General features: G+C 49.9%; 1 protein-coding gene across 2 annotated transcripts in view; it reads left to right on the top strand.

Moving 5' to 3' along the window:
• The first annotated feature begins 261 nt into the window (after positions 1–261).
• SLC6A8 (solute carrier family 6 member 8) overlaps positions 262–27,950 on the top strand; it is a 169,145-nt gene continuing 141,456 nt past the window's right edge. The window contains exon 1 of one of the 2 annotated variants that reach the window (XM_086940218.1): positions 262–280. Coding sequence is in view for 1 of the 2 variants with exons in the window: in XM_086940216.1 (XP_086796342.1) it covers positions 11,709–11,991 (283 nt within the window). In the remaining variant the exon portion in view is untranslated. Of the gene's footprint in view, positions 281–11,179; positions 11,992–27,950 lie in introns of those variants that run through there. The other variant, XM_086940216.1, reaches the window with a different exon arrangement.

The following is a 27,950-nucleotide window of genomic DNA, read 5'->3' on the forward strand; positions in this document are numbered from 1 at the left end:
AAGATTTCATGACTTCTACAGTGGGGCTTTAACCTGTCTCTCTTTTCCATTGGCTAGCTTCGGAAATGGAGGCTAGCCATTGGAAGAGATGTGCGTCACTCGGTTCAGGCCCCGGCTTGAGCAGATTCGGGGGCGTGTTTTTTTGCATTTTTTAATCAGTGACGTAATCCGTCACTCAACTGCTCAAAAACACGCCCCCGAATCGCGGAAATGGTGGCGCTTTTGTTAGGATATTTCCCCCAGATCGCCGCCGGAAGAAGTCGCCTCCTCGCCCCAGCCGGTGAGTGCTTGTTATGTGTGCTGCTACTCGTGTATTTTTTAGCAAGCGGCGTGTGGTAACTTCTCTAGAACTCTCTAACCAGGCACTGATTATGTTGTCCAGTTATTACAAGTCTTTCTTCCACTGCTGTGAAGTAAAATGGCAGAAAACACTGTCAAGAGTGGTGCTTATCTGGGAAGAATCTGCGAAGTGATAGATTGCACTTTCATTTTTCAGTCAGGTGAGGAGTGCGCGTTTATTTGCCATTATGCCGCGGCAGGGAGGAAGTGCGTGAGCCTTTCGGCAGCTTCTTTGGCCTGGCACAAGCTTTCTTGCTCGGATACTGCTACACCCTTTAATTGCGCTGGACAATTATATACAGTTTTAAAACATATCTGAGGGTTCATCTGCGGCTTTTGCAGCGCATTGAGTGGGACAATCTTGTATGAGGCACGGGGTCTGTTTTCGATACTGTGTTTTTGAATATTTCATTCACCTGTTGCTAATTGTTACTAGAATGCAAACGTCGTTGCATTTTTCTTTTCATAAGAGGGGGTCATGGTTTGCAAGTCGGCCTGGCCAGGAAGGTTTTCAGTTTTCAATTAGAGGTGAATAATTGCCCGTGCCCCCCCGCCGGGCCCCATGCAGCTTTGTTCACGGAATGGAATGTGCCTTGCTGACTGAGCCGCCACATCTGGAGTGAAGGATGCCGAGTGTGGGTTGGAGGTAGCAGGAGGGCGCCTGCACCCAACTTGGAAGCACAGAGCCGAAGTTGCTCATCTCCCTCAGCCCAATCCTGCCCAGCCCCCCCCCCCCTGCTGCCCAGCCCCCCCCCTGCCCAGCCCCCGCCCCCATGTGCCCGCCAACTGCTTTGTTATTCACTTCACACGTCTATTGTCCCCTCAAGTTCCTCCCGGCAGCCAAGGCCTCTTCCTTAGAGGCCTCCGTGAATGGTTTAAACAGGGCATTGGGCCATCTCGATGATTTGATTAACCAGTGATGGACTTCGATGCAGCACGTGACGCTGCCGTCCTGATGGGCTTTGTTAAAAGTGCACATCTGGCATTTGCAGTTGGTCGGGGATTGGGTGTTTTTTTATTGTTGTAAGGAGTACGTATTTCTTAATTGCTGTTTTTTTTGCACAATGAACACCTTTACTCGTTCCTTTTTTTATACATTCTGAGTGTTTCTGTGTACATGAGTGCTCTTGTGTGAAATATAGTTGTATCTACAGAGTTCTGAGGAACGCAGCTCTCTTTGTTGTTTTGAGGTCGAGCGGCCCGGTTTGTTGGGGCCCATGTTGATTGTTCAAAGGAATAGAACTGAAGCTGCTGAAACGGAATTTTAAAGTAACTTGTAAAATAGTTTGAGTTGGAGGTCTTTGTGCCCGTCTGTGAGCTGTGCCTTGACTACATGTGCAACCTGGGGTGTGTGTGGCGCTGAGTGTGTGTGTTGGGGCGTGGATTGTTTCCAGTGGGAATCGCCACCCATTGCGCCCTCCACTAAATGCCTGAACTCGTGTCCACCTGTGTCAAAATGCCCTTGGCCCGTTGTCAACCAGCCCGGGGTGACAGCTGATTGTACAGCTGTGTCTCTCTTTATCCACGCTGGGTGGGGGCGCCGCCCATTCAAATATTCATCTGTGTAGGTGTGAGAAGCGCATGTAGCGATCCCGGCTGAGTAAACATGCGCACACTGTGTGGTACCTGTAGTAACGGTGCCACCCGGCCCGTTCACGTACGCATACACGCACGCATGCACCTCAGGGGCGGGGTAGCCCCTGGGTATAAATAAACGGCCGGAAGACCGCTCGTGGTCTTTGGCCCTAACCAGCAGATAGTGTCTGTGTCGTCATTCCAGGTCACAGTTAGGCCCCACTACGTGACATAGGTCTCCCGCCCCTCATCGTGTCCCCAGACACTACACTGGCGACGAGGCGGTTATTCACCCACGCCTCGCCACACAGCGGTGCCCGACGACCTGATCCCACGAGTGTGCTCGTGCCTGCCGCGCCCAGGCCCCTGGCGCTGGCATTGCCGCGTGCACACACTCTGGTGCACGCTGTCCATCCTGTGTCAGGCCGTGGTACGTCAGGTAAGCCTGCGCCTCTCCCCGACGGTAGTCTGCGGCCCGCTGCACTGCCTGCCCTCCCGCAACCCCACTTTTGGTGTGCCCGCATCCGCACATCCGTGCGGCGTGTCCCCACCTGCAGCACCGGCGAGCGCTCGCACTGCATTCCAGGCGCACCGGGGGGAAGTCTTCGGCCCTCGTGCCCGGGGCAAGTTAGCTGCGCTAGAAGCTTCGGCTCGCGCATGCGCACGCCTCATCGACCGGAAGAGCCCTGCGTTTTCTCACGCATCGGGCGGACGGCTGCTGGAAGAGCCCTGCGTTTGCTCACGCATCGGGCGGACGGCTGCTGGAAGAGCCCTGCGTTTGCTCACGCATCGGGCGGACTGCAGCGTCGGTTCGGGGGTGTGTTCGGCCCTCAGACGCTTCCCTGCATCTGCACGTTGGGAGCCACACCAGCTGCCCCAATCCTCGGGGCCTTGCCTGGCTGAAGTGTCACACCGCCCCTAGGTGTCTGTGCCTGCTAGAGACCCGCGTCACCCGAGGACACAACTCCACGATCCTTGCTACACTGGACCCGGCTTTCATCGCGCCTAATCTTACAGGCCCACCTTGGCTCTACATCACGAGACTCCTCCACGTGCTCGCACTCCGGCGGCCATGAACGTACAGCCTGCTGATGGCGGAGCCGCGGCCGCGGCCCCCGCGCAAGCTCAAATGCCACCACCTACCGGACCTCCTGCCACTGTGCCACCCCAAGCCGCCGGACCTGCCGCAGGCACTGCAGTGGCCGCTGCGTTAGCCCCCCCCCCCGGGCGTGGCCTGGCGGCGCCCCTTCCCCCATTCAGTGAACTCGCGGATCCGTCCACGGCTGCAGCAAGATGGCGCCTATGGATTGGGTGGCTAGATCACTACTTTGTCGGCGTCCAAGAGACCGATGGCAGGGTTAAACGCTCCCTGCTCATGTGTTATGGCGGTGATGAACTCTACGAGCTCTTCGAGACGCTGCCAGACAGGGTTGGTGACCACGACTACGACGCCGCTGTCAAAGCACTGAACCTATATTTTGACCCCAGGGTGAACCCTGACTACGAATGGTTCAAACTGCGCCAGGCAAGACAAGGCGAAACGGAACCCATTGACTCCTTCTACGCACGGCTGCGAAAGCTGTCTCTAGCCTGCGAGCTCCCAGACCAGCTCCAGGAGATACGGGCACAACTAATCCAGGGGTGCAGGTCGGTGTAACTCAGACGCTTCATCCTCAGGCAACCAAGGATATCCCTGGATGAAATCCTCGTTCTTGCACGGTCGCATGAACTATCCAACGCCAGGGCTGATGAGATGCAGGCAGCCCTCGACCGGCCTGGTGCGGCCGCGAAAGTCCCTCACATCAAAGAAGAGCACATGGACGCCATTCGGCGACGGCCGCAACCTCAAAGAGGAAATTCCCAGACGACGTCACGGAACCCATGTGGTAATTGCGGCATGGACCATCCCGCCGGGGGAAGATGTTTTGCAAAAGGCAAAGTTTGCTCTAATTGTGGAAAAATGAACCACTTTGCGAAGATGTGCCGTGCGTCAGTTCTCACTGGAAGATTCAGGGCCATGTAGCGACGCCTCCAGATCGGCGTTTCGCCTCGAGGACGATGAAGACGACGTCTTTTTTGTCTCTTTCGTTGGAAGGGAAGGATCGAGAAGAAGGCCGCCCCCGATGTGTGAAATCTCCATTGCTGGGTCGCCCGTACAGGCGCTCATTGACACGGGGGCGTCAGTGAATGTGATGGACAGCACTCAGTATGAACTACTGTCGCCACGCCCGCCATTGTCACCGTCGAGGGCCAAAATCTATACCTATGACAGTGACGACCCGCTTCCGTTGAGGGGAGTGATCGAGGTGGTAGCTGCCTGCAACGACCAAGAAGTCAAGACAAAGTTCCATGTCACTGGTGGGAGACGTGGCACACTCCTGAGCTGCCACACGGCAGAGGATCTTCAACTGGTGTTCTTTGCTCGGCAAGTACATAAGCTGCATGAGGACGCAATGCTGCGGGACTTCCCAGCTCTATTCAGAGGGCTTGGCTGCCTAAAAGGAAAGACATTCAAATTGCACGTGGATCCAACCGTCCGGCCAACGGCCCTCAGACACTGGAGAGTACCGTTTCACCTGCGGCCGCAGGTGGAGGAGGAACTGCGTAAACTCGAAGAATTAGGCGTTATAGAAAAGGTGTTGGGCCCGACGCCATGGGTGTCGCCCTTGGTGATAGCTCTAAAACCAAAGCAGCCGGGTGCTATACGCCTGTGCGTGGACATGCGCCTGCCCAACAAGGCAGTGAAGAGGGAAAGACATCTAACGCCCACAATGGACGACATCGTGGCGGACCTCAACGGTGCCCGCTGGTTCTCGAAGCTGGACCTCAATGCCGGATATCACCAGCTCGAACTTCACCCGGACAGCCGCAACATCACCACTTTTTCCACTCATGTCGGGCTTCGGAGGTATAAGCGTCTGAGCTTTGGCGTGTCGTCGGCCGCCGAGGTTTTTCAAAACGCCATTAGGGAAACACTCTCAGGATTACCAGGAGTTATAAACCTGAGCGACGATATCCTCGTCTTCTCCAAAACCATAGAGGAACACCACATTCACCTCCGAGCCACTTTGCAGCGCCTCGCCGATCATGGCCTCACCTTACACCGGGACAAGTGCTCCTTCTACAAAGAGTCCGTAGATTTCTTTAGCTACATATTCTCCAGGGAAGGGCTCCAAGTCGATCCCAAGAAGGCCGAAGCCATCCGAGCAGCGCCCAAACCCACATCGGCCACGGAAGTCAGGAGCTTCCTAGGGGTGGCCACCTACTGGGGCCGCTTCATCCCTGGCTTGGCGCCCCTCTCGGAGCCACTACGCGTCCTCACCACGTCGGTCCAACCTTGGGCATGAACTGCCAGAGAGGACGAAGCCTTTACGGCGATCAAGGCCGCGCTGATCGATGACAAAGTGATGGCCTACTTCAGACCCCACCGGCGCACAGAGGTAGTCGTGGACGCGAGTCCCATTGGTCTCGGGGCTGTCCTCATGCAGGAAACAGAGGCACATGAGTGGGTACCGACAGCATACGCAAGCAGAGCGTTAACGGCGACCGAGATGAGGTACGCACAAATTGAACGTGAGGCGCTAGCCATTAAATGGGCATGCCAGCATTTTCACCTTTACCTGTATGGACACGAGTTCAAAGTCGTATCAGATCACAAACCCCTGGTGCCTTTGTTTGCAGGAACTGCCAGACTGGCCCCTCCCCGGATCGAGAGGTGGGCCGTCCAACTTCAGACATACCGTTTTGAGGTTATTTACCGACCTGGAGCAGACAATCCCGCCGACTTCCTGTCACAGCACCCCGGAACCATCACTGCAGCTCAGGGGTCGGCAGACACAGAGGAGGTTGAGGAGTATGTAAGGATGCTGTCTTAGGAGGCTTGCCCGGCGGCTCTCACACTGGAGGCCATTGTTAAGGCCACGGATGAGGACGAGTGCCTCATCAAGGTGAAAGCTACGCTGTCTAATCGGAACTGGAAACACTTCCTGGACGGGGTCAGTGCCCTCACAACCGCAGAACAACTGTTAAGGCAGCAGATGTGGAGAGCCCAGATTGAGCTCAGTGTTGGACCCCACGGAGTAGTCCTCCGAGGAACAGCGATAGTGATCCCCACCAAATTACAGAAGGAGGTTGTGCGCTTATCTCACCAAGGCCACCAAGGGGTGTCGAAGACGAAAGGATGGTTACGCAGCACAGTGTGGTTTCCCGGCATGGATGCCGCCGTAGAAGAGGAAGTCAGCAACTGCCACTCGTGCACCATAACAAGCCAAGACCCGGCTCCTCACCCAGTGATAACCGAGGACCCACGTCGTGAACCGTGGTCAAAAGTCAGCATGGATTTCGGATCCTTCCCGGATGGACGACATACCCTCATGTTGATTGACTCCTACTCCCGTTTCCCCATCGTGGAAGTGGTGCCCTCCACTGCGTTCACGCACATGAAGAAAGCTCTGGAAAAAGTATTTGCCATGATGGGCCTGCCAGAGGAGATGAGATCGGATAACGGTCCTCCCTTCCAGGGAAGAGACTTCCAAGCTTACCTCGCTGCACGTGGCATCCACCACAGGAAAATCACCCCACAGTGGCCCCAGGCAAACGGGGAAGTCGAGAGATTTATGAGAACTCTGAATTGTGCGCTCCAGATTGGGGTGGAGAGAAAAGAGGATGCTGAAGAATGTCTGTCCCAATTCCTAAGCGCATACCGGCAAACGCCACACTCAACCACGCGCTGTGCCCCAGCGCACTTGTTGTTCAAGAAAGTACCAAGAGACTGTGTGCCGACTGCACCGGCATGGTGTCCACCGGAAATGAATCAAAATTCCACCCAAGACCGACGAAGGCGCACAAATGACAAAGCCAGTCAAGCTCGGAGAGCCCAGGCCAGATCTCTAGTGGTCGGCGACAAGGTAGTCCTCAAAAACAGACACAGACACTCAAAGTATGACCCTGCATTTGAACCAGAAGTGTGGGAGATCGTAAATGTCCAAGGCGCCATGGTCTCTGCGACCAGAGGCACGAGAGCTGTGACCAGGAATGTGTCATGGTTCAAGCGCGTCTCTCGCGAGAGTGGAAACACCGACTCAACATCTGAAGGTGCTGAAGTCGAGGATCATGGGCTAATGGGAAGTGAGTCATCAACGGCCCCACGAGAGGAAGAAGGAACGACTTCACCAAGACCCGAACCGGACAAGGCCACCAGTCCGGGGAACATCTCGAGTGAAGTCCGGAATCACCCTGAGCGAGATGAGGAGATGGAGAACACGGAGAGCCATCGAAGCCTCAGGCCAAATCCAACTCCCAACTAGAGACTGAAAGACTATGCATGGAACGTGGACTCGCCCAAGTGATCCTCCTGGCTGGGACTGTTGATCCGTGAGTTTGGAGGATGTAGTAACGGAGCCACCCGGCCCGTTCACGTACGCATACACGCACGCATGCACCTCAGGGGCGGGGTAGCCCTTGGGTATAAATAAACGGCCGGAAGACCGCTCGTGGTCTTTGGCTCTAACCAGCAGATAGTGTCCGTGTCGTCATTCCAGGTCACAGTTAGGCCACACTACGTGGCATAGGTCTCCCGCCCCTCATCGTGTCCCCAGACACTACAGTACCTACCATTGCCGGGGTACACTGCTTGATTTGCACATGTTCAGGATACCTGAATGCACTGGGTCTGCAAATGTGAGAATGCATACAGTCACAACTGGCACAAACTAGGTTTGCGTTTGTGAGTTGAGTTAGCCACTCTCTAGCCCCGCGCATGCTGTGTGTCTATGAGGCATGTGAACACTGGGTGTGTGTCTGTAAGCGTGTACTGGCTGAGCGTGTGCACTATGTGCCCGAGTGTGAAGAGAGCCAGATCTGTTCATAGAAGGTGTGTGACAGTGAGTGTGCATTGACTCAGCTCTGTTGTGGCTGAGTGTGCGCCACCCCAACACTGCCCTGTTTGGAAGCATACACACAGCCACAAGAGTTTCATACAGTAGGTGGTTCACGTGGGTGCAAACGGCTGATATACTTACAAGCCCTTGGTGCTGTATTACACCATGCCTGCATTACGAGTTTGTCTCTGATTTTGCCCTACCCTGTCTCTACACATAATGTGTGTGTCTGATTGTGCACACAGCCAGTGGGACAGGGGGTTAGCACTGCACATTCCTATATTTTACAGCAGAGGAGGGGACCATCCATGTCACTCTTTGGAAACCCATGTCATGATTCTAGTGTACATTTGTGGAAGTGGAGAGATCCCACATAAAGGCCTCTTGGTCCTCTTAATAATTCTTAATGTTCTGCATTGTGTTCAGCTTCGCACTATGGCACAAAAGTGAGCCAGCGGTGCCTCACGTATACTCGCTATACATCCTTCAGTACACATTCCTATGTTTAGACCGCTGCACAGACATCAGACATGGAAGATGCGTGATTCAGGGAAAAACCCCCAGTACAAATAGGTACTTCAGGCAATATACCACTATACCGATTGCCTGTGCCTGACTGCATTGGCGTTTTTCATGCAAAAACTGATTCACTCTGCTACTTGTGTCACAAGATCTCTTGCAAAAACCTTTAGTAAATCTGGGCCTTGCTGTATCTATAGAAGTATCTATTGACCCGTCCCTGCTCCCTTTGAATGTGTGAATTCTGCATTGATCCATCTCTCTACACACTGGGTGTGTGTCTGAGTGTGCATCATGATGGCATATGAACATGTTTGGAGCATGATTGCCTAGTCTTCTGATTTCTAGGGGTATTGAGTGGCTGTGTTGCAGAGAGGTGCCAAACTCGTACTTCATTCTAATGTGTGTGGCTCTGTGTGTGTGTGTGTGTGTGGCTCTGTGTGTGTGTGGCTCTGTGTGTGGCTGTGTGTGTGTGTGTGTGTGGCTCTGTGTGTGTGTGGCTCTGTGTGTGTGTGTGGCTCTGTGTGTGTGTGTGTGGCTATGTGTGTGTGTGTGTTTGTGTGTGGCTCTGTGTGTGTGTGGCTCTGTCAGTGTGTGGCTCTGTGTGTGTGTGGCTCTGTGTGTGTGTGGCTCTGTGTGTATGTGGCTCTGTGTGGGTAGCTTTTTTTGTAGGTGGCAGTGTGTGTGTGTGGCTCTGTGTGTGTGTGTGTATGTGTGTGTGGCTCTGTGTGTGTGTGTGTGGCTTTGTGTGTGGCTCTGTGTATGTGTGTGGCTCTGTGTGTGTGTGTGGGTCTGTGTGTGTGGGCGTCTGTGTGTGTGTGGCTCTGTGTGTGTGTGTGGCTCTGTGTGTGTGAGGCTCTGTGTGTGTGTGGCTCTGTGTTGGTACCTTTTTTTGTAGGTGGATGTGTGTGTGGGTGACTCTATGTGAATGTGGGTGGCTTTGTGTGTGTGTGGCTCTGTGTGGGTGCCACCTCACCCCACCTAACTCTCTCTTCATGCAATCTCCCCACTCTCAAACTCCACCTCCGACTCCACCCTCCAACTCCATCCTCCAGGTCCAACTCCACCCTCCATCTCCAACTCCACCCTCCAACTACAACTCCACCACCAACTCCACCTCCAACTCCACCTCCGACTGCACCCTCCAACTCCACCCTCCAACTCCAACTCCACCCTCCAACTACAACTCCACCACCAACTCCACCTCCACCTCCGAGTGCACCCTCCAACTCCACCCTCCAACTCCACTCTCCAACTCCAACTCCACCACCAACTCCACCTCCAACTCCACCATCAACTCCACCTCCGACTCCACCCTCCAACTCCACCCTCCACCACCAACTCCACCTCCGACTCCACCTCCAACTCCACCTCCAACTCCACCTTCGACTCCACCCTCCAACTCCAACTCCACCACCAACTCCACCTCCAACTCCAACTCCACCCTCCAACTCCAACTCCACCCTCCAACTCTACCCTGCAACTCCAAATCCACCCTCCAACTCCACCCTCCACCCTCTAACTCCACCCCCCAACTCCAAATCCACCCTCCAACTCCACCTCCACCCTCCAATTCCACCTCCACCCTCCACCTTCACCCTCCACCCCCACCTCCAACTCCACCCTCCAACTCCACCCTCCATCACTCAGGAACACCACCACACATCCCCCAACTCCACCCTCCATCACTCAGGAACACCACCACACACCCTCCAACTCCACCCTCCAACTCCACCCTCCATCACTCTGGAACACCACCACACACCCTCCAACTCCAACTCCACCCTCCAACTCCACCCTCCAACTCCACCCTCCAACTTCACCCTCCAACTCCACCCTCCAAGTCCACCCTCCAACTTCACCCTCCATCTCCACCCTCCAAGTCCACCCTCCAACTTCACCCTCCATCTCCACCCTCCAACTCCACCCTCCAACTCCACCCTCCAACTTCACCCTCCAACTCCACCCTCCAAGTCCACCCTCCAACTTCACCCTCCATCTCCACCCTCCAACTCCACCCTCCAACTCCACCCTCCATCACTCTGGGACACCACCACATCACTCGGGGACACCACCACATCACTCAGCACCTCAACAGCATCACTCAGCACCACAACAGCACTGTCCTTGCTTGCTACCAACGAGCATTGCCATAGCCAATAGGACTCGCATTAGGAAAGTGTAAGCTATTGGCTTTGTGAATAACCATGCTATTGATTCATATATTTTCAAAGCCAACACATATTAAAAAAATGTGTCATTTACAATACCAATAGCTCACACTTTCCTAATGCGAGACCAATTGCATTGCAAATGCTTGTTAAATAGGTTTGGGGTGCACTACCTACCCCCTGTAATACTGTAGGGGTTCATTGGGGGGGGGGGGGGGCAGTCCCAACAAACACCCCCTTGCCGTTCTCCCTGGCTACAGACCTTCGGGCAAAGAAGACAGACTTGAATCGGGGGCTCTTGCAGAGACGGCTCGTGCATCTTAAGCAGGCGCGCGACTCTCGGGGCCGCGCACACACATTTTAAAATGCAACAAATGCATTGAAAAGCAGCAGCCAGCCGCCCACGAGGAACATAAAACTAATATCGAAAAAAACATACTTCCCCCAGATAACAGGAAAATTAGGAGATATAAAAAAAAAACAAAAAATGAAATTGAAAGGAGCATTTGTTGGGGGTCACGTACACGCGCTGGTGGGGGTCCGGGCGCGCGTCAGCTCCTGGTGAAAGGTCGGCATCCCCGCTACTGAAAATAGCGCCTGTGTGTCGGCCTCGCTCCGCCCTTCGCAGCAGCGCTGGCGGGGGCGGCGCTCTGACCTCATCGGTGCATTAAGCTGCCAGCCTCGTCCACGGGCTTCATTCAGCCCGGACCGAGGGAGGAGGAGGCCAGAGCAGCGCTGCCAGCCAGGGAGATCCGCGCACCGAGCGCCGCGAAGCCCCACAGAGCGCTACCACCGCCGCCAGAGCCACCGCAGCGTCGCCTGCACCCGGCCCCAGTGCCCAGTCCGGACTGGAGAGCGGCCCTGCGTCTCTCTCCGCTCCTCCGTACCGTTAACCCATGAGATTTTTCAGGCTGACTTTCAAGTGCTTCGTGGACGGATTCTGAGGCGCTTTATTTGATGTTTGACTAAATCTTGGGGATTTTTGCTGAGATTTAGCTCACTGCTCTGTCCGGCCCCCACCCTCCCCCCCCCCCTCCCAATTTATTTTGTATATTTTTTATTCCCCCTTCCTTTGAATAGTGTTTTTTTTACATTATTTTGGGACCTTTGTTCTCCTTAAGTCAGACTAACGGGTTGCCCCCTGTGGAGGGCAGTTCGACCCGACTAAAGCGCCTCGCTCGCAGAGGGACAAACACGCTACAAAAACTTGAAAATTGATTTCCGAATGGAGAAGTGTCGTGGGTCGCTTTCCAACGGGACCTGCCACGGCTCGCTGGAGGAGAAGAAAGGACAACTGATCCCCAACGGAGGTGGGCACGATGCCGACGTGTGTGCCAACGGGTCTGCCAAGCTGCCCGGAGGGTACCCCCCGCCGGGGCTGCGCGAGCCCGCGGCCGAGCGCGCCACCTGGACCCGGCAGATGGACTTTACCATGTCCTGCGTGGGCTTCGCCGTGGGCCTGGGCAACGTCTGGCGCTTCCCGTACCTCTGCTACAAGAACGGCGGAGGTGAGTGTCCGCCCCGGGCGCCTGGAGGCCTTTCTGGCATACTTGTGCCACTCGCAGCGCTTTCTGCCATACTTGTGCCACTCGCAGCGCTTTCTGCCATACTTGTGCCATTCGCAGCGCCTTCTGTCATACCTGTGCCATTTGCAGCGCCTTCTTCTCTGCCGTAGGCGCGTAGTGTCACAGCGCTGCAAATAACAACTTATGTACGAGTTATCAACGCGACAAAATGAAATGTGACCCTTCTGGAGTGACACAGATCTCAGCAGCAGGTAGCGAACCCACAGAGCTGTCCAACTCTCTTCAGTGTGTCTTTCAGTGCCCTTATTAAGTGTTTCCCCTTTACTACACGCCTGTGCCATACGTACTGCGCGTCCTGCCTTCTGATTGGATGCTTGGCTCACCTACGTGCACAGAGCCCTGCAGACAAAGGGGGGGGGGGGGGGGGCTCTGCCCGCTCCCCAGCAGCCGAGGACAGAGGGGCAGTGTTTCATGGAGTCGCGTCTCCCTGGTCACGGCTCCTCTGCTGTCTCGCACCCTCTGCTCTTGTGCACGAGCCTGCTTTAAACCATGCACACCCCGCTGCCACCTGTGCTGGGGCACCCTGTACCCCCTCCCTCACCCAGACTGCAGGCGATGGTGTCACGTCCAAGCCCTGCTCTCCGTATTCTAGGTGTGTGTGTTGGGGGGGGGGGGGGGGGGGCTCTAACGCCCTGCGTACACTCACTGTGCCACTGGAGGCAAAAGATAATCATTGTATATTACTGGCGCACTTACATAGCGCTTCGTACTCTCGGAGAGCAACGAAGCACCATCCTTGTTACCGATTCCTGGGCGCCCTTTTGGAAGTGTGTGCCTAGGACAGAGCTGGGGGCGGTAAGCGCTAGATGGGAAATGGGGTCTTCCGTCCACGCGGTTCGAAGTCCTGCTCCAAAGATTGTGGCGCTTGTTGGCAGACAGACAGAGACCTGGTTTGGGACCAATCAGATCTGTAAATGAGGGAGGTGTGGTCCTAATGCATGCTGCTAGCTTTATCTACTTCAGAAGGATGAAAGGCAGAGCCCACTTACAGTTCTGAAGCAGACTCCCTTAAAAAGCACTTGTAAGCTTGTTTTTCTCCCTATAGTTCCCTTACTTATGGGTTGGTTTACTCTGTAGATTAGTCTGTCTCGCTGTAGCGCGTTGGCACCTGGGGTTTTAGTGAGCTTTATAAAACAATATCATATCACGTCATTTTTGGGGATGACGTGGAAACCTGCAGGTATAAAAAAAGATCCCTACAGGGGGATTACTTCCTGGCGCAGCTGTGTGACTACCATTGGGGTCTCTGAGCGGCTGCTTACAGAGATATTCCGGTGGCCCAAGTGAGGCACTTTCCAGCTCTACTTCTGCCCGAACAGGGGTAGATTAATGTGTACACCCGATATTCGGAATGTTATAACCTACATCCCTAAAGTGCACATTCACCACCAAGGGTACCCTGGCCTGAATAACAGATGTTTATTCTTCTCAACTCAATGGTACTCATTTTATCGACCTCAGAAGGGTGAGTGGCTGAATAGACCCACCAGGATTTGAACCTGTGACCATGGGGTCAAACACAAGCCCTAGAGTGGACCTATTAGTCCACTAAGGCACTAGACCCAAGAAGTGATAATTGGAGTCCGATCTTTCATCGAAGGAGGGGACAGACCTCCTGGGGCACACATTTGGCAGGGCTGGGTTCGGACCTTTCTGTGCACAGGCTGGGCGGGTGAGGGTGGGGGCTCCGGGGGGATAAGCAAAGGCGTCCAACATATATGGTGGACCTCTGACCCCTGCGGTAACCAACATGGGCATGGCATGGTCAAATTGGCACAATAAACATACGCGACCAAAGGATACTAGGGTCCTATGCCCCCTGTAGCTCCAACATGTTTCAGCCCTACACCGCTGCTCGCTCAAGGCCTTCGTCAGGGCGGGTTTGTTAATGGTTAGTTTGGCACCTTTTATGGGAGGGAGACGCTCTGGTAAGGTAGACATACGTTGTTGGGCAGAATCAGCAGGAAGCTGGGTCCGTGCCATGCCCTCCTCGCCCGGGAGTCTCGGAATATGAGGGAACATTAGGAATGCTGCACGCAGTAACATTGGTATGCATGTATGTAGTGCCAAAATGCATGCGTAGGCATGAAGCTGCGCATCACTTGTGAGTGGCGGCGATCTATAAGCACCCCAGCTTGGCGCATGTGCATGAAGTGACGAGCCCAGGATCACGCGGTGCTGAGTCAAGCGCCGACGCCGGGATTCGCCGCAGCTCTAGTCGCTAAGAGCCCCTGAAGAGGAGGAAGGAGAGGCGTTCCGGCTGCTGAGCACGGACAGGAGGCCTCCACTTCCTCGAATTCAAGGTCACCGCTGAGGGGAGCCAAGGGCGACGTGAGAAGTGTCTGCCTGAGTGAGGGGGGGGGGGGCTCGTGCTGCAGCCAGAGACAGGAAGGGGGCGGAGTGCAGCGCATCAGTACTGTAAAGCGGGCACAGGAGTGCACGTCACAGGCCCTGCTGCCTCTGTCACCCTATCACCATACCCACCAGCGCGCACCCTGCGATCCGCAGTGCACGCCTGCCCCACACTGACTTCACCCAGCGTTCCCTGCAAGCGCCAGGACGGCAGCCTGCCAGGCGCTAGTACGGGAGCCACCTCACATGCGACCATGGGTCACACACGCCCCCCAAGAGCACACATCTCACAGTAAAGGAGTCAGTGTACATGGAAAACATGTGACTCATTGTAAACATGTACAGTTCATGTCTGTACGCGAATTAGCGGCCACTCTCTAAACATGTACAGTTCATGCCTGTACGCGAATCAGCGGCAACTCTCTACACATGTGCAGTTCATGCATGTACACAAATAACCGTCTACTTTGTAAACATGTACATTTCATACCTTTACGCGAATCACCAGCCACTCTGTAAACATGTAGTTTGTGGCTGTATGCGACTCACCGACCACTCTGCGGTAGACGTGTACAGTTCATGCCTGAACATTAATCACCGGCCACTCTGCTATGAACATGTACAGTTCATGCCTGAGGGTAAATCACCAACTCATTCCTTCATGTAAATTGCAGGCCACTCTGCTATAAACGTATAGTACATGCTACAGATACTCACCAGCCACTCTACAGTAATCATGTACTGCTCATGTCTTCATGCGACTCACAGACTATCCTGTAAACATGTACAGGTCATGCCATCATTCTACTCACCAGCCACTCTACAGTAAACATGTACAGCTCATGTCTTCATGCGACGCACAGACTATCCTGTAAACATGAACAGCTCATGCCATCATTCTACTCACCAGCCACTCTACAGTAAACATGTACAGCTCATGTCTTCATGCGACGCACAGACTATCCTGTAAACATGTACAGGTCATGCCATCATTCTACTCACCAGCCACTCTACAGTAAACATGTACAGCTCATGTCTTCATGAGACTCACAGACTATACTGTAAACATGTACAGGTCATGCGATCATTCTACTCACCAGCCACTCTACAGTAAACATGTACAGCTCATGCCTTCATGCGACTCACAGACTATCCTGTAAACATGTACAGCTCATGCCATCATTCTACTCACCAGCCACTCTACAGTAAACATGTACAGCTCATGTCTTCATGCGACTCACAGACTATCCTGTAAACATGTACAGGTCATGCCATCATTCTACTCACCAGCCACTCTACAGTAAACATGTACTGCTCATGTCTTCATGCGGCTCACAGTCCACTCTGTAGTAAACATGTACAGCTCATGTCTTCATGCAACTCACAGACTATCCTGTAAACATGTACAGGTCATGCCATCATTCTAGTCACCATCCACTCTACAGTAAACATGTACAGCTCATGTCTTCATGCGACTCACAGACTATCCTGTAAACATGTACAGGTCATGCCATCATTCTACTCACCAGCCACTCTACAGTAAACATGTACAGCTCATGTCTTCATGCGACTCACAGACTATCCTGTAAACATGTACTGCTCATGCCATCATTCTACTCACCAGCCACTCTACAGTAAACATGTACAGCTCATGTCTTCCTGCGACTCACAGACTATCCTGTAAACATGTACAGGTCATGCCATCATTCTACTCACCATCCACTCTACAGTAAACATGTACAGCTCATGTCTTCATGCGACTCACAGACTATCCTGTAAACATGTACAGGTCATGCCATCATTCTACTCACCAGCCACTCTACAGTAAACATGTACAGCTCATGTCTTCATGCGACTCACAGACTATCCTGTAACCATGTACAGGTCCTGCCATCATTCTACTCACCAGCCACTCTACAGTAAACATGTACAGCTCATGTCTTCATGCCACTCACAGACTATCCTGTAAACATGTACAGCTCATGCCATCATTCTACTCACCAGCCACTCTACAGTAACATGTACAGCTCATGTCTTCATGCGGCTCACAATCCACTCTGTAGTAAACATGTACTGCTCATGTCTTCATGCGGCTCACAGTCCACTCTGTAGTAAACATGTACAGGTCATGTCTTCATGCAACTCACAGACTATCCTGTAAACATGTACAGGTCATGCCATCATTCTACTCACCAGCCACTCTACAGTAAACATGTACAGCTCATGTCTTCATGCGACTCACAGACTATCCTGTAAACATGTACAGCTCATGCCATCATTCTACTCACCAGCCACTCTACAGTAAACATGTACAGCTCATGTCTTCATGCGACTCACAGACTATCCTGTAAACATGTACAGCTTATGCCATCATTCTACTCACCAGCCACTCTACAGTAAACATGTACAGCTCATGTCTTCATTCGACTCACAGACTATCCTGTAAACATGAACAGCTCATGCCATCATTCTACTCACCAGCCACTCTACAGTAAACATGTACAGCTCATGTCTTCATGCGACTCACAGACTATCCTGTAAACATGTACAGGTCATGCCATCATTCTACTCACCAGCCACTCTACAGTAAACATGTACAGCTCATGTCTTCATGCGACTCACAGACTATCCTGTAAACATGTACAGGTCATGCCATCATTCTACTCTCCAGCCACTCTACAGTAAACATGTACAGCTCATGTCTTCATGCGACTCACAGACTTTCCTGTAAACATGTACAGGTCATGCCATCATTCTACTCACCAGCCACTCTACAGTAAACATGCACTGGTCATGTCTTCATGCGACTCACATACTATCCTGTAAACATGTACAGGTCATGCCATCATTCTACTCACCAGCCACTCTACATTAAACATGTACAGCTCATGTCTTCATGCGACTCACAGACTATCCTGTAAAGATGTACAGCTCATGCCATCATTCTACTCACCAGCCACTCTACAGTAAATATGTACAGCTCATGTCTTCATGCGACTCACAGACTATCCTGTAAACATGTACAGCTCATGTCTTCATGCGACTCACAGACTATCCTGTAAACATGTACAGCTCATGTCTTCATGCGACTCACAGACTATCCTGTAAACATGTACAGGTCATGCCATCATTCTACTAACCAGCCACTCTACAGTAAACATGTACTGCTCATGTCTTCATGCGGCTCACAGTCCACTCTGTAGTAAACATGTACTGCTCATGTCTTCATGCGACTCAAAGACTAATCTGTAAACATGTACAGGTCATGCCATCATTCTACTCACCAGCCACTCTACAGTAAACATGTACAGCTCATGTCTTCATGCGACTCACAGACTATCCTGTAAACATGTACAGCTTATGCCATCATTCTACTCACCAGCCACTCTACAGTAAACATGTACAGCTCATGTCTTCATGCGACTCACAGACTATCCTGTAAACATGTACAGGTCATGCCATCATTCTACTCACCAGCCACTCTACAGTAAACATGTACTGCTCATGTCTTCATGCGGCTCACAGTCCACTCTGTAGTAAACATGTACTGCTCATGTCTTCATGCGGCTCACAGTCCACTTTGTAGTAAACATGTACAGCTCATGTCTTCATGCGACTCACAGACTATCCTGTAAACATGTACAGGTCATACCATCATTCTACTCACCAGCCACTCTACAGTAAACATGTGCAGCTCATGTCTTCATGCGACTCACAGACTATCCTGTAAACATTTACAGCTCATGCCATCATTCTACTCACCAGCCACTCTACAGTAAACATGTACAGCTCATGTCTTCATGTGACTCACAGACTATCCTGTAAACATGTACAGCTCATGCCATCATTCTACTCACCAGCCACTCTACAGTAAACATGTACAGCTCATGTCTTCATGCGACTCACAGACTATCCTGTAAACATGTACAGCTCATGCCACCATTCTACTCACCAGCCACTCTACAGTAAACATGTACAGCTCATGTCTTCATGCGACTCACAGACTATCTTGTAAACATGTACAGCTCATGCCATCATTCTACTCACCTGCCACTCTACAGTAAACATGTTCTGCTCATGTCTTCATGCGGCTCACAGTCCACTCTGTAGTAAACATGTACAGCTCATGTCTTCATGCGACTCACAGACTATCCTGTAAACATGTACAGCTCATGCCATCATTCTACTCACCAGCCACTCTACAGTAAACATGTACAGCTCATGTCTTCATGCGACTCAGACTATCCTGTAAACATGTACAGCTCATGCCATCATTCTACTCACCAGCCACTCTACAGTAAACATGTACAGCTCATGTCTTCATGCGACTCACAGACTATCCTGTAAACATGTACAGGTCATGCCATCATTCTACTCTCCAGCCACTCTACAGTAAACATGTACAGCTCATGTCTTCATGCGACTCACAGACTTTCCTGTAAACATGTACAGGTCATGGCATCATTCTACTCACCAGCCACTCTACAGTAAACATGTACTGCTCATGTCTTCATGCGACTCACAGACTATCCTGTAAACATGTACAGGTCATGCCATCATTCTACTCACCAGCCACTCTACAGTAAACATGTACAGCTCATGTCTTCATGCGACTCACAGACTATCCTGTAAACATGTACAGCTCATGCGATCATTCTACTCACCAGCCACTCTACAGTAAACATGTACAGCTCATGTCTTCATGCGACTCACAGACTATCCTGTAAACATGTACAGGTCATGCCATCATTCTACTCACCAGCCACTCTACAGTAAACATGTACTGCTCATGTCTCCATTGGCTCACAGTCCACTCTGTAGTAAACTTGTACAGCTCATGTCTTCATGCGACTCACAGACTATCCTGTAAACATGTACAGGTCATGCCATCATTCTACTCACCAGCCACTCTACAGTAAACATGTACAGCTCATGTCTTCATGCGACTCACAGACTATCCTGTAAACATGTACAGCTCATGCCATCATTCTACCCACCAGCCCCTCTACAGTAAACATGTACAGCTCATGTCTTCATGCGACTCACAGACTATCCTGTAAACATGTACAGCTCATGCCATCATTCTACTCACCAGCCACTCTACAGTAAACATGTACAGCTCATGTCTTCATGCGACTCACAGACTATCATGTAAACATGTACAGCTCATGCCATCATTCTACTCACCAGCCACTCTACAGTAAACATGTACAGCTCATGTCTTCATGCGACTCACAGACTATCCTGTAAACATGTACAGCTCATGCCATCATTCTACTCACCAGCCACTCTACAGTAAACATGTACAGCTCATGTCTTCATGCGACTCACAGACTATCCTGTAAACATGTACAGGTCATGCCATCATTCTACTCACCAGCCACTCTACAGTAAACATGTACTGCTCATGTCTCCATTGGCTCACAGTCCACTCTGTAGTAAACTTGTACAGCTCATGTCTTCATGCGACTCACAGACTATCCTGTAAACATGTACAGGTCATGCCATCATTCTACTCACCAGCCACTCTACAGTAAACATGTACAGCTCATGTCTTCATGCGACTCACAGACTATCCTGTAAACATGTACAGGTCATGCCATCATTCTACTCACCAGCCACTCTACAGTAAACATGTACAGCTCATGTCTTCATGCGACTCACAGACTATCCTGTAAACATGTACAGCTCATGCCATCATTCTACCCACCAGCCCCTCTACAGTAAACATGTACAGCTCATGTCTTCATGCGACTCACAGACTATCCTGTAAACATGTACAGCTCATGCCATCATTCTACTCACCAGCCACTCTACAGTAAACATGTACAGCTCATGTCTTCATGCGACTCACAGACTATCATGTAAACATGTACAGCTCATGCCATCATTCTACTCACCAGCCACTCTACAGTAAACATGTACAGCTCATGTCTTCATGCGACTCACAGACTATCCTGTAAACATGTACAGCTCATGCCATCATTCTACTCACCAGCCACTCTACAGTAAACATGTACAGCTCATGTCTTCATGCGACTCACAGACTATCCTGTAAACATGTACAGCTCATGCCATCATTCTACTCACCAGCCACTCTACAGTAAACATGTACAGCTCATGTGTTCAGCCGACTCACAGACTATCCTGTAAACATGTACAGCTCATGTCTTCATGTGACTCACAGACTATCCTGTAAACATGTACAGCTCATGTCTTCATGCGACTCACAGACTATCCTGTAAAAATGTACAGGTCATGCCATCATTCTACTCACCAGCCACTCTACAGTAAACATGTGCAGCTCATGTCTTCATGCGACTCACAGACTATCCTGTAAACATTTACAGCTCATGCCATCATTCTACTCACCAGCCACTCTACAGTAAACATGTACAGCTCATGTCTTCATGCGACTCACAGACTATCCTGTAAAAATGTACAGGTCATGCCATCATTCTACTCACCAGCCACTCTACAGTAAACATGTACTGCTCATGTCTTCATGCGGCGCACAGTCCACTCTGTAGTAAACATGTACTGCTCATGTCTTCATGCGGCTCACAGTCCACTCTGTAGTAAACATGTACAGATCATGTCTTCATGCGACTCACAGACTATCCTGTAAACATGTACAGCTCATGCCATCATTCTACTCACAGCCCATCTACAGTAAACATGTACAGCTCATGTCTTTATGCGACTCACAGACTATCCTGTAAACATGTACAGCTCATGCCATCATTCTACTCACCAGCCACTCTACAGTAAACATGTACAGCTCATGTCTTCATGCGACTCACAGACTATCCTGTAAACATGTACAGGTCATGCCATCATTCTACTCTCCAGCCACTCTACAGTAAACATGCACTGGTCATGTCTTCATGCGACTCACATACTATCCTGTAAACATGTACAGGTCATGCCATCATTCTACTCACCAGCCACTCTACAGTAAACATGTACTGCTCATGTCTTCATGCGGCGCACAGTCCACTCTGTAGTAAACATGTACTGCTCATGTCTTCATGCGGCTCACAGTCCACTCTGTAGTAAACATGTACAGCTCATGTCTTCATGCGACTCACAGACTATCCTGTAAACATGTACAGGTCATGCCATCATTCTACTCACCAGCCACTCTACAGTAAACATGTACAGCTCATGTCTTCATGCGACTCACAGACTATCCTGTAAACATGTACAGGTCATGCCATCATTCTACTCTCCAGCCACTCTACAGTAAACATGTACAGCTCATGTCTTCATGCGACTCACAGACTTTCCTGTAAACATGTACAGGTCATGCCATCATTCTACTCACCAGCCACTCTACAGTAAACATGCACTGGTCATGTCTTCATGCGACTCACATACTATCCTGTAAACATGTACAGGTCATGCCATCATTCTACTCACCAGCCACTCTACATTAAACATGTACAGCTCATGTCTTCATGCGACTCACAGACTATCCTGTAAAGATGTACAGCTCATGCCATCATTCTACTCACCAGCCACTCTACAGTAAATATGTACAGCTCATGTCTTCATGCGACTCACAGACTATCCTGTAAACATGTACAGCTCATGTCTTCATGCGACTCACAGACTATCCTGTAAACATGTACAGCTCATGTCTTCATGCGACTCACAGACTATCCTGTAAACATGTACAGGTCATGCCATCATTCTACTAACCAGCCACTCTACAGTAAACATGTACTGCTCATGTCTTCATGCGGCTCACAGTCCACTCTGTAGTAAACATGTACTGCTCATGTCTTCATGCGACTCAAAGACTATCCTGTAAACATGTACAGGTCATGCCATCATTCTACTCACCAGCCACTCTACAGTAAACATGTACAGCTCATGTCTTCATGCGACTCACAGACTATCCTGTAAACATGTACAGCTTATGCCATCATTCTACTCACCAGCCACTCTACAGTAAACATGTACAGCTCATGTCTTCATGCGACTCACAGACTATCCTGTAAACAAGTACAGGTCATGCCATCATTCTACTCACCAGCCACTCTACAGTAAACATGTACTGCTCATGTCTTCATGCGGCTCACAGTCCACTCTGTAGTAAACATGTACTGCTCATGTCTTCATGCGGCTCACAGTCCACTTTGTAGTAAACATGTACAGCTCATGTCTTCATGCGACTCACAGACTATCCTGTAAACATGTACAGGTCATGCCATCATTCTACTCACAGCCACTCTACAGTAAACATGTGCAGCTCATGTCTTCATGCGACTCACAGACTATCCTGTAAACATTTACAGCTCATGCCATCATTCTACTCACCAGCCACTCTACAGTAAACATGTACAGCTCATGTCTTCATGTGACTCACAGACTATCCTGTAAACATGTACAGCTCATGCCATCATTCTACTCACCAGCCACTCTACAGTAAACATGTACAGCTCATGTCTTCATGCGACTCACAGACTATCCTGTAAACATGTACAGCTCATGCCACCATTCTACTCACCAGCCACTCTACAGTAAACATGTACAGCTCATGTCTTCATGCGACTCACAGACTATCTTGTAAACATGTACAGCTCATGCCATCATTCTACTCACCTGCCACTCTACAGTAAACATGTTCTGCTCATGTCTTCATGCGGCTCACAGTCCACTCTGTAGTAAACATGTACAGCTCATGTCTTCATGCGACTCACAGACTATCCTGTAAACATGTACAGCTCATGCCATCATTCTACTCACCAGCCACTCTACAGTAAACATGTACAGCTCATGTCTTCATGCGACTCAGACTATCCTGTAAACATGTACAGCTCATGCCATCATTCTACTCACCAGCCACTCTACAGTAAACATGTACAGCTCATGTCTTCATGCGACTCACAGACTATCCTGTAAACATGTACAGGTCATGCCATCATTCTACTCTCCAGCCACTCTACAGTAAACATGTACAGCTCATGTCTTCATGCGACTCACAGACTTTCCTGTAAACATGTACAGGTCATGGCATCATTCTACTCACCAGCCACTCTACAGTAAACATGTACTGCTCATGTCTTCATGCGACTCACAGACTATCCTGTAAACATGTACAGGTCATGCCATCATTCTACTCACCAGCCACTCTACAGTAAACATGTACAGCTCATGTCTTCATGCGACTCACAGACTATCCTGTAAACATGTACAGCTCATGCGATCATTCTACTCACCAGCCACTCTACAGTAAACATGTACAGCTCATGTCTTCATGCGACTCACAGACTATCCTGTAAACATGTACAGGTCATGCCATCATTCTACTCACCAGCCACTCTACAGTAAACATGTACTGCTCATGTCTCCATTGGCTCACAGACTATCATGTAAACATGTACAGCTCATGCCATCATTCTACTCACCAGCCACTCTACAGTAAACATGTACAGCTCATGTCTTCATGCGACTCACAGACTATCCTGTAAACATGTACAGCTCATGCCATCATTCTACTCACCAGCCACTCTACAGTAAACATGTACAGCTCATGTCTTCATGCGACTCACAGACTATCCTGTAAACATGTACAGCTCATGCCATCATTCTACTCACCAGCCACTCTACAGTAAACATGTACAGCTCATGTGTTCATGCGACTCACAGACTATCCTGTAAACATGTACAGCTCATGTCTTCATGTGACTCACAGACTATCCTGTAAACATGTACAGCTCATGTCTTCATGCGACTCACAGACTATCCTGTAAACATTTACAGCTCATGCCATCATTCTACTCACCAGCCACTCTACAGTAAACATGTACAGCTCATGTCTTCATGCGACTCACAGACTATCCTGTAAAAATGTACAGGTCATGCCATCATTCTACTCACCAGCCACTCTACAGTAAACATGTACTGCTCATGTCTTCATGCGGCGCACAGTCCACTCTGTAGTAAACATGTACTGCTCATGTCTTCATGCGGCTCACAGTCCACTCTGTAGTAAACATGTACAGCTCATGTCTTCATGCGACTCACAGACTATCCTGTAAACATGTACAGCTCATGCCATCATTCTACTCACAGCCCATCTACAGTAAACATGTACAGCTCATGTCTTTATGCGACTCACAGACTATCCTGTAAACATGTACAGCTCATGCCATCATTCTACTCACCAGCCACTCTACAGTAAACATGTACAGCTCATGTCTTCATGCGACTCACAGACTATCCTGTAAACATGTACAGGTCATGCCATCATTCTACTCTCCAGCCACTCTACAGTAAACATGTACCGCTCATGTCTTCATGCGACTCACAGACTTTCCTGTAAACATGTACAGGTCATGCCATCATTCTACTCACCAGCCACTCTACAGTAAACATGCACTGGTCATGTCTTCATGCGACTCACATACTATCCTGTAAACATGTACAGGTCATGCCATCATTCTACTCACCAGCCACTCTACATTAAACATGTACAGCTCATGTCTTCATGCGACTCACAGACTATCCTGTGAAGATGTACAGCTCATGCCATCATTCTACTCACCAGCCACTCTACAGTAAACATGTACAGCTCATGTCTTCATGCGACTCACAGACTATCCTGTAAACATGTACAGCTCATGTCTTCATGCGACTCACAGACTATCCTGTACACATGTACAGCTCATGTCTTCATGCAACTCACAGACTATCCTGTAAACATGTACAGGTCATGCCATCATTCTACTAACCAGCCACTCTACAGTAAACATGTACTGCTCATGTCTTCATGCGGCTCACAGTCCACTCTGTAGTAAACATGTACTGCTCATGTCTTCATGCGACTCACAGACTATCCTGTAAACATGTACAGGTCATGCCATCATTCTACTCACCAGCCACTCTACAGTAAACATGTACAGCTCATGTCTTCATGCGACTCACAGACTATCCTGTAAACATGTACAGCTTATGCCATCATTCTACTCACCAGCCACTCTACAGTAAACATGTACAGCTCATGTCTTCATGCGACTCACAGACTATCCTGTAAACATGTACAGGTCATGCCATCATTCTACTCACCAGCCACTCTACAGTAAACATGTACTGCTCATGTCTTCATGCGGCTCACAGTCCACTCTGTAGTAAACATGTACTGCTCATGTCTTCATGCGGCTCACAGTCCACTTTGTAGTAAACATGTACAGCTCATGTCTTCATGCGACTCACAGACTATCCTGTAAACATGTACAGGTCATGCCATCATTCTACTCACCAGCCACTCTACAGTAAACATGTGCAGCTCATGTCTTCATGCGACTCACAGACTATCCTGTAAACATTTACAGCTCATGCCATCATTCTACTCACCAGCCACTCTACAGTAAACATGTACAGCTCATGTCTTCATGTGATTCACAGACTATCCTGTAAACATGTACAGCTCATGCCATCATTCTACTCACCAGCCACTCTACAGTAAACATGTACAGCTCATGTCTTCATGCGACTCACAGACTATCCTGTAAACATGTACAGCTCATGCCACCATTCTACTCACCAGCCACTCTACAGTAAACATGTACAGCTCATGTCTTCATGCGACTCACAGACTATCTTGTAAACATGTACAGCTCATGCCATCATTCTACTCACCTGCCACTCTACAGTAAACATGTACTGCTCATGTCTTCATGCGGCTCACAGTCCACTCTGTAGTAAACATGTACAGCTCATGTCTTCATGCGACTCACAGACTATCCTGTAAACATGTACAGCTCATGCCATCATTCTACTCACCAGCCACTCTACAGTAAACATGTACAGCTCATGTCTTCATGCGACTCAGACTATCCTGTAAACATGTACAGCTCATGCCATCATTCTACTCACCAGCCACTCTACAGTAAACATGTACAGCTCATGTCTTCATGCGACTCACAGACTATCCTGTAAACATGTACAGGTCATGCCATCATTCTACTCTCCAGCCACTCTACAGTAAACATGTACAGCTCATGTCTTCATGCGACTCACAGACTATCCTGTAAACATGTACAGCTCATGCGATCATTCTACTCACCAGCCACTCTACAGTAAACATGTACAGCTCATGTCTTCATGCGACTCACAGACTATCCTGTAAACATGTACAGGTCATGCCATCATTCTACTCACCAGCCACTCTACAGTAAACATGTACTGCTCATGTCTCCATTGGCTCACAGTCCACTCTGTAGTAAACTTGTACAGCTCATGTCTTCATGCGACTCACAGACTATCCTGTAAACATGTACAGGTCATGCCATCATTCTACTCACCAGCCACTCTACAGTAAACATGTACAGCTCATGTCTTCATGCGACTCACAGACTATCCTGTAAACATGTACAGCTCATGCCATTATTCTACCCACCAGCCCCTCTACAGTAAACATGTACAGCTCATGTCTTCATGCGACTCACAGACTATCCTGTAAACATGTACAGCTCATGCCATCATTCTACTCACCAGCCACTCTACAGTAAACATGTACAGCTCATGTCTTCATGCGACTCACAGACTATCATGTAAACATGTACAGCTCATGCCATCATTCTACTCACCAGCCACTCTACAGTAAACATGTACAGCTCATGTCTTCATGCGACTCACAGACTATCCTGTAAACATGTACAGCTCATGCCATCATTCTACTCACCAGCCACTCTACAGTAAACATGTACAGCTCATGTCTTTATGCGACTCACAGACTATCCTGTAAACATGTACAGCTCATGCCATCATTCTACTCACCAGCCACTCTACAGTAAACATGTACAGCTCATGTGTTCATGCGACTCACAGACTATCCTGTAAACATGTACAGCTCATGTCTTCATGTGTCTCACAGACTATCCTGTAAACATGTACAGCTCATGTCTTCATGCGACTCACAAACTATCCTGTAAAAATGTACAGGTCATGCCATCATTCTACTCACCAGCCACTCTACAGTAATCATGTACTGCTCATGTCTTCATGCGACTCACCGACTATCCTGTAAACATGTACAGGTCATGCCATCATTCTACTCACCAGCCACTCTACAGTAAACATGTACAGCTCATGTCTTCATGCGACTCACCAGCACTCTGCTGTAAACATGTACAGCTCATGCCTTCATGCGACTCGCCAGCGACTCTTCTGTGAACATGTACTGTTCATGACGTCTGCGACTCACAGTCCACTCTGTAGTAAACATGTACAGCTCATGTCTTCATGCGACTCACAGACTATCCTGTAAACATGTACAGCTCATGCCATCATTCTACTCACCAGCCACTCTACAGTAAACATGTACAGCTCATGTCTTCATGCGACTCACAGACTATCCTGTAAACATGTACAGGTCATGCCATCATTCTACTCACCAGCCACTCTACAGTAAACATGTACTGCTCATGTCTCCATTGGCTCACAGTCCACTCTGTAGTAAACTTGTACAGCTCATGTCTTCATGCGACTCACAGACTATCCTGTAAACATGTACAGGT

The sequence above is a fragment of the Lissotriton vulgaris genome, chromosome 10, assembly GCF_964263255.1.
Source record: "Lissotriton vulgaris chromosome 10, aLisVul1.2, whole genome shotgun sequence".
Classification (NCBI taxonomy): domain Eukaryota; kingdom Metazoa; phylum Chordata; class Amphibia; order Caudata; family Salamandridae; genus Lissotriton; species Lissotriton vulgaris.